The sequence below is a fragment of the Pelodiscus sinensis genome, chromosome 29 (assembly GCF_049634645.1).
Source record: "Pelodiscus sinensis isolate JC-2024 chromosome 29, ASM4963464v1, whole genome shotgun sequence".
Taxonomy (NCBI): Eukaryota; Metazoa; Chordata; order Testudines; family Trionychidae; genus Pelodiscus; species Pelodiscus sinensis.
Window position 1 is genome coordinate 1,921,669 of NC_134739.1, and position 12,533 is coordinate 1,934,201.

The window sequence follows — 12,533 nt, forward strand, 5'->3', positions numbered from 1 at the left end:
TGACACGAGGCCTCTTGGGGGCAGTGGTTGCAGGAAGGGGTGCAACGGGGGTGACACAAGGGAAGCCATGTAGGCTGCTCTGTGCTCGGCCAGAGCCGCTCTCCAGGGGCTCCCGCAGCCAGGCCACGCCCGCCCCAGCCGTGCTAGCGATGCTTGCTTGGGGGTGACACAAGCAGCCCCGGCCCTGCCCGCGGATTGGTGCAGCCTTGTTCCGGGGCCACCCGGCCACCGCTTCCTGTTCCTGCTCCTCCCTCTGTGCGGCGGGGACTAGGCCGGGCAGCAGCGGCCCTTTCAAACTGAGCCCTGACTCCAGCGAGCAGGGGGCACCGGTGCGTGAGATCCAGCCGCGGGCACGTGTGGGGCTGAGGGGCGTGAGCTGGCGCTGCTGCCGGGAGGCGGGGAAGGGGCCGAGCCACGGCTGTTGTGGGCAGCTTTGTCTCCAAGCTGTTCGGGGCACAGCGCACTGGCAGCCCTCAGCGAGGTGGGAGCCCCTGGGTTGCTCGCAGGGCACAGCTGGGGGGCAATTAAGGGGAGGGCTGGCTGAAGCGGTCTGGACTCCCCTCACAATACAGCGAAGAATTTGTTCACATCCCGGGCCATTTCCGTATTAGCCGACATTTTCGTTAATCCGACCGCCTGTTGGTCCCGTTTAGGTCGGATAATCGGGACGCTACTGTGTCTGTCTGTCTGTCTGTCTGTCTATTATTTCACTTGCGTGGTGGCAGCGAATTCCATTTTTTTTTAGATCTCAGAGAAACTGAGACGAGACACGTTTGTCTCTGGGAGTTACAGAGACGGGTTCGTACAGAGTTTGTTCTGCTAGCGGCCCCATCGCCGCACTCGAAGTGCCAGGCTGGGGAACGGAGCCGTGCCGGGGGCGCCGGTGCCGAGTGGCGCAGCACTTACCACCTGCAGCAGGGAGAGGTAGCCCAGGCCCACGTTGTCGAAGTTGACCTTGACGTTGAGCCAGCGCACCTGGCCGGTGTGCAGCAGGGCCAGGCAGTCGCTCTTGTTGTTCACCAGGCTGATGTGGAAGAGCTCGTCGGTGGTGGTGTTGATGCACCGGTAGAACTTCCCCGCAAACAGGTTCACCCCCATGATGCTGAAGATCAGCCAGAAGATCAAGCAGACCAGCAGGACGTTCATAATGGAGGGGATGGCGCCCAGCAGGGCATTCACCACCACCTGAGGGCAGGGCAGAGGGCTGGGCAGGTGGGGGCAGCAGCGTGGGGCTCCGGGATGCATTGGACAGGTAACTGCCACAGGGGTGAGCCACGCCCCCCCCGGCTGGTCCCAGCCTCCCCTGCCCACGCCCCCCCGGCTGGTCCCAGCCTCCCCTGCCCACGCCCCCCCGGTCGGTTCCAGCCTCCCCTCCCCACGCCCCCCCCGGCCAGTCCCAGCCTCCCCTCCCCACTCTCCTCATGTCTCCAGGCTTCTGTCCTACCACTTCGCTGAGGCCCCCGACCCAGTGCTTCTCAGTGCCCTGTGACGGGCGGGGGGCCTGTGTCAGAGGGGCAGCCAGGAGCGGAAGGTGGCTCCTGACCTGAGCAGCCAGGTACCAGCCTAGCCAGAGACCTGCCCTCCCCCACCCTAGTGCTGCAGACGGGTCTGCACGGAGTGACCCAGGGAGCCCTGCCCCCGTGTGAGGAAGTGGGGAGTTTTGCGGGTTCAGGGGGACGGCATGTGGGGAGGGGGGGGCACTCAGTGCCCTGGGATGTTACCGGTTAAATGTGACAAGGGGAGGGGGAGTTTGCTGATGCAGGGAACAGCCCAGAACTGGAGCTGGCGTACGGTTCCCGGCGGCCCCAGCTCGGAGGGCAGGGCCGGGTCTGGCTGGAGGGAGGTCAAGGGGCAGCAGAGGGGCGAGCTCGGTGACCGATCCAGCTGGTCCCAGCGAGGGGGAACATTGGACGGGGAGGGGGTGGGGAGAAGAGGGGCTCAGGTGACCCTGTTACCTGGACAGAAGACACTGGTGGGGTGGGGCTGTTGCGGGGGCTGTTGGAGGCTCTGCTGGGAGACGTGGGGAGGAGGGTCCTGATCTGGCCAGAGGGGGAGCAGGCAGAGCTGCAGGGGAGACTCAGACGTGTGGGGCTGGGGGGGGCCGACAGGCCTGAGGGATCCTTTGCTGCCTTCAGAGCTCACTAAGCCCCCCGTTCAGTGCTGGCTGGGAGCCGCTTTGGGCTGGAGAAGGGGGGGTGCTAGTCCGGGGGGGACGATCGCTTTTTGCTGGGGGCCCCACCCCAAGACCGTTTCCCCAGGTACCCCTGGCTGGGAGGAGACTTGCCCCACTCTCCCGCCCCCGGCCCTGATTGGACTGGGGGTGGGGGAACGGCAGGGCCGCCACGGGCTGGATCCACCCGCTTGGCCAGATGCGGCCGGTGGAGGCCCTCCCCCCCCGCACTATTCCCTCCGGCAGAGGAGGCGCCGGGGGTCCAGAGGGTGTTGAAATGGGGCTCACTGACTAGTCCACAGGCTCTTCCCCTTCCTCCCTGGAAATGGGCAAGAGCCCCGCTGGGGGAGGCCGCCGGCTGCGAAATGCCAAGAGTCTCCAGCTGGAGCTCTCGTGCATTTCAAAGCCGTGGAGCCCAGGGTCATGGGGGATTCAGAGTCCCCAGCTGACCCCGGGCTCCACTGCCCCTTTGAAATGCCGCCTTGGCACTGGGAGGGTCCCTTCTCCCCACCCTTTGCAGCCTCTGTCTCATTTCTATCTCACAGAGGCAGCGGGGGCGGGGGCGGGGGCGGGGGCAATCGACCAGTCAAAAGACTATGCGATATGCAAATGCTTATCAGACTAGTCGATAACACCCCTAGTCCAGAGGACGGGGACTCCACGAGGGGGCTCACGGCAGAGGCAGGTGGCTGGAGGCCCTGAGAGGCGCTGACCCAGAGGTGGAGGGGCAGCCCCCCAGGGGAGAGTGGGCCCCCCAAGAGAGGCCTGTCTTACTGCCGCTGTACTGGAGGGGGCTCCCCAAGAAGAGGCTGCTGTGCTGGAGACTGACAAGCCGAATGTGGGCAGGACCTGTGAGCCCTGCCCCCCGTATCCCATGGGCGCTCACCTCCCCCCATGGCTGCCCCATAAACTGCGATCCAGGTACGCCTGCCCCCCGTGAGTCTCTGGGGAGCTGATGTTCTCGGGAAAGCCTGGCCCCGGAATCAAGGGAGGGTTCTGGGCTTTCCCGAGCAGCGCCAGGGGTCAGCCGCCTGGGGCCGAGCAGAGCTTGGGCCACGTGGTGCCAGGGCAGGAGGCGCTAAGTTCTTCACTGGGGCGCCGGAGGCCAGACCGGCCAGCGTGGGGCAGAGCTGGGGCGTCGGAGGCCAGGCCGGCCAGCGCGGGGCAGAGCTGGGGCGTCGGAGGCCAGGCCGGCCAGCGCGGGGCAGAGCTGGGGCGTCGGAGGCCAGGCTGGCCAGCGCGGGGCAGAGCTGGGGCGTCGGAGGCCAGGCCGGCCAGCGCGGGGCAGAGCTGGGGCATCGGAGGCCAGGCCGGCCAGCATGGGGCAGAGCTGGGGCATCGGAGGCCAGGCCAGGCCGGCCAGCGCGGGGCAGAGCTGGGGCCAGCGCCCCGGGCCTGGACGCTGGCGGCTCTGGGTCTCCCTGGGTCGATGGCCATGAAGCCCGGACGCCTGGCCGAGCACCTACCCTCATGCCTTCGAATCTGGAGAGAGCCCGTAGGGGCCGCAGCGCCCTGAGCGTCCGCAGCGACTTGATGGCGCCCAGTTCGGAATAGCCCAGCCAGTTCGCTGTCAGGCTGATAATGGAAACCTGGGGAGAAAGCCCAGGCCCTTAGCGGTGCCACCGAGGGGCCAGGCAGCTCCAGAGGAGATGGCAACGGGCCCTGTTCCCTGCTAGAGCCTGCCACTTGCCCTCTGCCCGTCGTCCCCTCCCCCTCGCTCCCCGCCCCCGTCCCTCGTCCCCCACTCCTCACGCCCCTGCCCCTCGCTCCTCACCCCTGCCCCTCATCCTCCGCCCCTTGTCCCCCGCTCCTCACCCCCGCCCCTCGCTCCTCACTCCCTGCCCCTCACCCCTCACTCTCTGCCCCTCGCCCCCTGCCTCTCACCTCCTGTCCCTCACCCCCGTGCCTTGCCCCCTTCCCCTCACCCCTCACTCCCTGTCCCTACCCCCTTCTCCTTGCCCCCTTCCCCTCACCCCTTGCTCCCTGCCCCTCACCCCCTGCCCTTAGCCCCCATCCCTTGCCCCTCACTCCCTGTCCCCAAAGGGCATTTCCCACGGGGGTTGGTGCTCAGCTCAGCCAGCTGGTTCTGGGCCTCAGGGGACCCCGTTTCTTTGCACCGTGGGCCGGGCCCTCGGGGGCGATTGACACGGCTGGGCTGACAGCCTGGGTCTGGCTCTGCCCTGCCAAGGAGCCGTGTGGATGCTCCCCGGCCCAGGCTGTGGCTGGAGCTGCCGCTGGCAGAGTGAACGTGCTCCCCGCCCGAAGGCGGCCCCGCTTGGCCCTGGCACCGTGCTCCCTGCTCCCGAAGGGCTCAGGTGGCGGGTCCCTGCAGCCCCTCTCTGAGAAGTGGGTGGAGGCTTCATGCCTCTCCCCTCCCCTGGAGCCTGTTCCTCCTCCTGCGGGAGGGTTTCTTTCCGCCCGAGCTCCTGGCCCCTGGCAGAGCCCTCCCCCAGCAGCATCTCTGGGGACCCCATTTCCTGTCACACTGCCCACGAGCCAGTCCTGGCTCCATGGAGCACACAGGCGAAATACACAAGACAAAGGGAGGGGAAACCGAGGCACGGAATCACCCAGCCTGCCCGAGTCTTAGCTGGAGCGCAGACAGGCCATGGGCCAGTTTCTTCTGAGGGTCGATCTTAGCCACTGCGCCCTGGACATGCGCCCCGGCTCCACCGGAGCACTGGGAGCACCGTGGCCTGCCCCCCGGCCCCTCCCCCCAGCGTGCGCGGAACAGAGCTCCTGCGTCTGCAGCCCCACCCGGCCCTCGGCCCATCTGTTCTGTGCTGCCCCTGCCCCTTCGCCGCTGCCCAGACGCCTGCCGGTGGCGGTGCAGAGCGCGCTCCGCAGAGAGGCTCTTTCCTGCGCCATGGGCCGAGAGGCGACTTACGTCCACGATGAGGAAATCCAGCCAGCACCAGGCGTTGGTGAAATACACCTTGAAGCCGTAGGCCACCCACTTGAGCAGCATCTCGAGGACGAAGACGTAGGAGAAGACCTTGTCGGCGTACTCCAGCATGGTGCGGATCACCTTCCGCTGCTCGATGTAGATGTCTTCGAAAGCCTGGGGGGCGCGGAGCCAGGTGAGACAGGGCCTGTCCCCGTGGCTGCTTTGCAGGGCCAGAGCCTGGCCACGGGCCACTCCCCAAAGCTCGTCAGTGGCTGAGGAGCCTTGCTCCCAGGCCCCCAAGTGACAGGCACGCGGGGCCGCATTTTCACAGGGGTTTAGGCCCCACAGGTGCCAGTGACGTCAATGGGAGGCAGGTCCGGAGGCACCTTTGAAAATTGCACTGCTGGTTTGCACCTGCCGGCTCTTCACCCTCGGAGAGTCGGAGCCCTCGGAGCCTGGCAGCGGCGCAAAGTGGATGCAGGCGCCTAAGACCCACTTGCCCCCAGAGCGGTGGGGAGGGAGGCCGCCGGCCGGCCTGCACGCAGGCAGATTTCAGTCAGGGAGCAAAACAAGCTGATCTGGGCTTCCTGCCTGACCGGCTTCACGCCGCCGGCCATGCACTGAGACGGCCGGGCTAACGCTCTGAAGCAAACCTCGTCACCCGCGGCCACCCTCACGGGGGCCCCAAGCCCCTTCCACAGGGACGGGAAACGCGACGCAACCTCCCTTACAAAGGGGGAGGCATCTGCCCAGGCAGCGAGCTGGCCGCCCAAGCGGGGGGCGGGGTGGGGGTGGGGGGGCTGCAAAAGCTGCATTTCGGCTCTGAGCCCGTCTTGCAAAGAGCAGGGCCTGGGGCCGGGGCGAGCTTTGGGGGCCCAGAGGAACGGCCCATCTGCATGTCCCTGGGATGAGTTTGGTACGTTCTGCAAGTGTCGTATCCTCCTCGCGTGCTGCTCTCTCGTGCTCGGTTCCACACGGATCTGCCCCCGGGCAAGACAGGGCCCCACAATTCCACAGCCTTAGATCATGTGACAGATTAACCCCGTCTCAGCGTTCATGTGAACAGAACGTGCCGAGCCTTTGGGTTTACCGAGATCCCTTACAAACGTGACCAGATGGAATGAAGTTTGCCTGATTGTGTGGATGCCATGAACAATATGAATCATTCAGCAACATTGACCGTTAACTCTGAAACCTACCGATGGCGATTTACTGGTTGACAGTATTAACTATGTTGCTGCTGATCAAACCAAAACATTCTCAGTTATGATGCTCATCCCATAGCCCCAAACTGCCTCTCTCGCCTGGCCAGGTACCTAAAGCACTGACTGCTGATCCTGTAGCTTTATATCTAACTCACGGCCTTTTAAGGAGCATTTGGCGCTGCCGAATACCCTGCATGCACCTGCCATCCCAGAGTCCCGCAGGGACCAAACCTTGCCACTTACCAGGGCTCCGCTGCTCAGGAGGATCATGAAGATGATGAAGGTCTCGAACCAGTTGTGCTCGACAATCTGGAAACAGGTTTTCCGAAGGTTCCACCAGATCTTCCCCTTGTCGGTTGTGATGTCGACATAGAGAAAAGGGCAGCGTCGCACGCAGGCTGGGGGAGGGGTGCGGAGAGACACCTGTTAGCCCCTGTGCTGCAGCGTGGCAACCCCAAGGAACTCATCCCAGCACCTCCTCTGGCACAGCCCCGAACCACACGCCCCATCAGCGCCCCACTGCCCCCTGCACCGCCCTCCTCCGCACCAGCCCCCCACCCCTCCCTGCACTTCCCCCACACTCCTGCTCTGCACCAGCCCCCCACCTCTCCCCTCTCTTTCACCAGTCCCCAGCCCCTTCCCTGCACCAGACCCCTGGATCTCCCCCACAGCACCCCCCCCACTCTCCCTTTGTCTGTCCCCAGCCCAGCCTTGTACCTTCCCCACCATTTCCTCTGACCTCATCCATGTATATTCAGACCCTTCCCCGATCTGTACAAGCCCCTCCCCCTCTCCCCCGCCGGCCACGCACGTGACACCTCCACCCCCCCCCCCCCCCCCAGGACCATTGGGGAGGGGCAGGGACCAAGGGCCAAGGGCCTGTCCCAGCCTGTGTGCAGAGCTCTCCTGAATTGCCATGTACGTTTAGGGTGGGGGGGCTGCACTAAGGGGGCTGGGGTCCAGGAAGCTGTGAGTCTTGGGAGATTACTGGGCAGTCAGGATCCAGGGGACTGTGTGAGTTGGCGTGGGATCCCGGGGGGGTTGGGATCAAGGGGGGGATGTGTGAGTTGGCGTGGGATCCCGGGGGGGTTGGGATCAAGGGGGGGATGTGTGAGTTGGCGTGGGATCCCGGGGGGGTTGGGATCAAGGGGGGGATGTGTGAGTTGGCGTGGGATCCCGGGGGGGTTGGGATCAAGGGGGGGATGTGTGAGTTGGCGTGGGATCCCGGGGGGGTTGGGATCAAGGGGGGGATGTGTGAGTTGGCGTGGGATCCCGGGGGGGTTGGGATCAAGGGGGGGATGTGTGAGTTGGCGTGGGATCCCGGGGGGGTTGGGATCAAGGGGGGGATGTGTGAGTTGGCGTGGGATCCCGGGGGGGTTGGGATCAAGGGGGGGATGTGTGAGTTGGCGTGGGATCCCAGGGGGTTGGGATCGGGGGGGTGTGAGTTGGGGTGGGATCCCAGGGGGGTTGGGATCGGGGGGGGGGGTGAGTTGGGGTGGGATCCCAGAGGGGTTGGGATCGGGGGGGTGAGTAGGGGTGGGATCCCAGGGGGGTTAGGATCAAGGGGGGGTGAGTTGGCGTGGGATCCCAGGGGGGTTGAGATCGGGGGGGTGTGAGTTGGGGTGGGATCCCAGAGGAGTTGGGATCGGGGGGTGTGTGAGTTGGGGTGGGATCCCAGGGGGGTTGGGATCGAGGGGGGGTGTGAGTTGGCATGGGATCCCAGGGGGGTTGGGATCGAGGGGGGGTGTGAGTTGGCGTGGGATCCCAGGGGGGTTGGGATCGGGGGGTGTGAGTTGGGGTGGGATCCCAGAGGGGTTGGGATCGAGGGGGGGGTGAGTTGGCGTGGGATCCCAGGGGGGTTGGGATCGGGGGGTGTGAGTTGGGGTGGGATCCCAGGGGGGTTGGGATCGGGGGGGTGTGTTGGGGCGGGATCCCAGGGGGAGTTGGGATTGAGGGGAGGGGCGTGTGAGTTGGGATGGGATCCCAGGGGGGGTTGGGATTGAGGGGGGGATGTGTGAGTTGGCGTGGGATCCCAGGGGTTTGGGATCGAGGGGGGGATGTGTGCGTTAGCGTGGGATCCCAGGGGGGTTGGAATCGGGGTGTGTGTGAGTTGGGGTGGGAACCCAGGGGGGTTGGGATCGGGGGGGTGTGGGTTGGCGTGGGATCCCAGGGGGGTTGGGATCGGGGGGGGGTGTGAGTTGGGGTGGGATTCCAAGGGGGTTGGAATCGGGGGGGTGAGTTGGCGTGGGATCCCAGGGGGGTTGGGATCAGGGGGGATGTGAGTTGGGGTGGGATCCCAGGGGGGTTGGGATCAAGGGGGGGGGTGAGTTGGCGTGGGATCCCAGGGGGGTTGGGATCGAGGGGGGTGTGAGTTGGTGTGGGATCCCAGGGGGGTTGGGATCGGGGGGGTGAGTAGGCGTGGGATCCCAGGGGGGTTGGGATCGGGGGGGATGTGAGTTGGGGTGGGATCCCAGGGGGGTTGGGATCGAGGGGGGGTGTGAGTTGGCATGGGATCCCAGGGGGGTTGGGATCGGGGGGTGTGAGTTGGGGTGGGATCCCAGGGGGGTTGGGATTGGGGGGTGTGAGTTGGCGTGGGATCCCAGGGGGGTTGAGATTGGGGGGTGTGAGTTGGCGTGGGATCCCAGGGGGGTTGGGATTGGCGGGTGTGAGTTGGGGTGGGATCCCAGGTGGGTTGGGATCGGGGGGGGTGAGTTGGCATGGGATCCCAGGGGGGTTGGGATCGAGGGGGGGTGTGAGTTGGGGTGGGATCCCAGGGGGGTTGGGATCGGGGGGGGTGAGTTGGGGTGGGATCCCAGGGGGGTTGGGATCGGGGGGGGGGTGAGTTGGCATGGGATCCCAGGGGGGTTGGGATTGGGGGGTGTGAGTTGGGGTGGGATCCCAGGTGGGTTGGGATCGGGGGGGGGGTGAGTTGGCATGGGATCCCAGGGGGGTTGGGATCGAGGGGGGGTGTGAGTTGGGGTGGGATCCCAGGGGGGTTGGGATCGGGGGGGTGAGTTGGCATGGGATCCCAGGGGGGTTGGGATCGGGGGGTGTGAGTTGGGGTGGGATCCCAGGGGGGTTGGGATTGGGGGGTGTGAGTTGGCGTGGGATCCCAGGGGGGTTGGGATCGGGGGGTGTGAGTTGGGGTGGGATCCCAGGGGGGTTGGGATCGGGGGGTGTGAGTTGGCGTGGGATCCCAGGGGGGTTGGGATCGGGGGGTGTGAGTTGGGGTGGGATCCCAGGGGGGTTGGGATCGGGGGGGTGTGTTGGGGCGGGATCCCAGGGGGAGTTGGGATTGAGGGGAGGGGCGTGTGAGTTGGGATGGGATCCCAGGGGGGGTTGGGATTGAGGGGGGGATGTGTGAGTTGGCGTGGGATCCCAGGGGTTTGGGATCGAGGGGGGGATGTGTGCGTTAGCGTGGGATCCCAGGGGGGTTGGAATCGGGGTGTGTGTGAGTTGGGGTGGGATCCCAGGGGGGTTGGGATCGGGGGGTGTGGGTTGGCGTGGGATCCCAGGGGGGTTGGGATCGGGGGGGGGTGTGAGTTGGGGTGGGATTCCAAGGGGGTTGGAATCGGGGGGGTGAGTTGGCGTGGGATCCCAGGGGGGTTGGGATCAGGGGGGATGTGAGTTGGGGTGGGATCCCAGGGGGGTTGGGATCAAGGGGGGGGGTGAGTTGGCGTGGGATCCCAGGGGGGTTGGGATCGAGGGGGGTGTGAGTTGGTGTGGGATCCCAGGGGGGTTGGGATCGGGGGGGTGAGTAGGCGTGGGATCCCAGGGGGGTTGGGATCGGGGGGGATGTGAGTTGGGGTGGGATCCCAGGGGGGTTGGGATCGAGGGGGGGTGTGAGTTGGCATGGGATCCCAGGGGGGTTGGGATCGGGGGGTGTGAGTTGGGGTGGGATCCCAGGGGGGTTGGGATTGGGGGGTGTGAGTTGGCGTGGGATCCCAGGGGGGTTGAGATTGGGGGGTGTGAGTTGGGGTGGGATCCCAGGGGGGTTGGGATCGGGGGGGGGTGAGTTGGCATGGGATCCCAGGGGGGTTGGGATTGGGGGGTGTGAGTTGGCGTGGGATCCCAGGGGGGTTGGGATTGGCGGGTGTGAGTTGGGGTGGGATCCCAGGTGGGTTGGGATCGGGGGGGGTGAGTTGGCATGGGATCCCAGGGGGGTTGGGATCGAGGGGGGGTGTGAGTTGGGGTGGGATCCCAGGGGGGTTGGGATCGGGGGGGGTGAGTTGGGGTGGGATCCCAGGGGGGTTGGGATCGGGGGGGGGGTGAGTTGGCATGGGATCCCAGGGGGGTTGGGATTGGGGGGTGTGAGTTGGGGTGGGATCCCAGGTGGGTTGGGATCGGGGGGGGGGTGAGTTGGCATGGGATCCCAGGGGGGTTGGGATCGAGGGGGGGTGAGTTGGCATGGGATCCCAGGGGGGTTGGGATTGGGGGGTGTGAGTTGGGGTGGGATCCCAGGGGGGTTGGGATCGGGGGGGGTGAGTTGGCATGGGATCCCAGGGGGGTTGGGATTGGGGGGGGTGAGTTGGCATGGGATCCCAGGGGGGTTGGGATCGAGGGGGGGTGTGAGTTGGGGTGGGATCCCAGGGGGGTTGGGATCGGGGGGGTGAGTTGGCATGGGATCCCAGGGGGGTTGGGATCGGGGGGTGTGAGTTGGGGTGGGATCCCAGGGGGGTTGGGATCGGGGGGTGTGAGTTGGGGTGGGATCCCAGGGGGGTTGGGATTGGGGGGTGTGAGTTGGCGTGGGATCCCAGGGGGGTTGGGATCGGGGGGTGTGAGTTGGGGTGGGATCCCAGGGGGGTTGGGATCGGGGGGTGTGAGTTGGCGTGGGATCCCAGGGGGGTTGGGATCGAGGGGGTGTGTGAGTTGGGGTGGGATCCCAGGGGGGTTGGGATCGGGGGGTGTGAGTTGGCGTGGGATCCCAGGGGGGTTGGGATCGAGGGGGTGTGTGAGTTGGGGTGGGATCCCAGGGGGATTGGGATCGGGGGGGGTGAGTCGGCATGGGATCCCAGGGGGGTTGAGATCGGGGGGTGTGAGTTGGGGTGGGATCCCAGGGGGGTTGGGATCGGGGGGGGGGTGAGTTGGCATGGGATCCCAGGGGGGTTGGGATCGGGGTGTGTGAGTTGGCGTGGGATCCCAGGGGGGTTGGGATCGGGGGGGGGTGAGTTGGCATGGGATCCCAGGGGGGTTGGGATCGGGGGGTGTGAGTTGGCGTGGGATCCCAGGGGGGTTGGGATCGGGGGGGGGTGAGTTGGCATGGGATCCCAGGGGGGTTGGGATCGGGGGGGGGTGAGTTGGCATGGGATCCCAGGGGGGTTGGGATCGGGGGGTGTGAGTTGGCGTGGGATCCCAGGGGGGTTGGGATCGGGGGGGGTGAGTTGGCATGGGATCCCAGGGGGGTTGGGATCGGGGGGTGTGAGTTGGGGTGGGATCCCAGGGGGGTTGGGATTGGGGGGGTGAGTTGGCATGGGATCCCAGGGGGGTTGGGATTGGGGGGTGTGAGCTGGGGTGGGATCCCAGGGGGGTTGGGATCGGGGGGGTGAGTTGGCATGGGATCCCAGGGGGGTTGGGATTGGGGGGTGTGAGTTGGGGTGGGATCCCAGGGGGGTTGGGATCGAGGGGGGGTGTGATTTGGCATGGGATCCCAGGGGGATTGAGATCGGGGGGTGTGAGTTGGGGTGGGATCCCAGGGGGGTTGGGATCGGGGGGTGTGAGTTGGCGTGGGATCCCAGGGGGGTTGGGATCGGGGGGTGTGAGTTGGCGTGGGATCCCAGGGGGGTTGGGATCTGGCGGAGGGGGTGTGATTTTGGGTGGGATCCCAGGGGGGTTGGGATCGAGGGGGTGTGATTTTGGGTGGGATCCCAGGGGGGTTGGGATCGGGGGGTGTGAGTTGGCGTGGGATCCCAGGGGGGTTGGGATCGGGGGGGGTGAGTTGGCGTGGGATCCCAGGGGGGTTGGGATCTGGCGGAGGGGGTGTGATTTTGGGTGGGATCCCAGGGGGGTTTCTGCCCTTGGCCAGTTCTCTGTTGGTTTTGGGGCCGTTGCGCTGTGTTTTGCAGGCACAGCTGGTGCTCCAGGTGGGGAAAGCCCAGGGTTGCCAGATGGTTTAACAAAATATACTGAACACCGGTCCCCCCCCCCCCCCCAAAAAAAAACACCGGGAAAAAATTCCGTTGAGAAAAAAAAGGTGGGGGGGGGGGAGGGGGAGGGACCAAAGTTGTTGAGCCAAAAAAAAAAGGGGGGGGGGAGCTGTGCCTTTAAATGGCCC

The 12,533-nt window shown here is 66.2% G+C and overlaps 1 protein-coding gene across 2 annotated transcripts in view; it reads right to left on the reverse strand.

Annotated features, from left to right (window-relative positions):
* The window catches only part of SCN4A (sodium voltage-gated channel alpha subunit 4), a 174,108-nt gene that overhangs the window by 18,724 nt on the left and 142,851 nt on the right, over window positions 1-12,533 (reverse strand). For both annotated transcript variants that reach the window (XM_075911769.1, XM_075911768.1), the window contains exons 18-21: window positions 6,506-6,660; window positions 5,058-5,231; window positions 3,637-3,759; window positions 907-1,185 (exon numbers count right to left, since the gene is read on the reverse strand). In XM_075911769.1, the coding sequence (XP_075767884.1) occupies window positions 907-1,185; window positions 3,637-3,759; window positions 5,058-5,231; window positions 6,506-6,660 (731 nt within the window). The remainder of the gene's footprint in view (window positions 1-906; window positions 1,186-3,636; window positions 3,760-5,057; window positions 5,232-6,505; window positions 6,661-12,533) is intronic.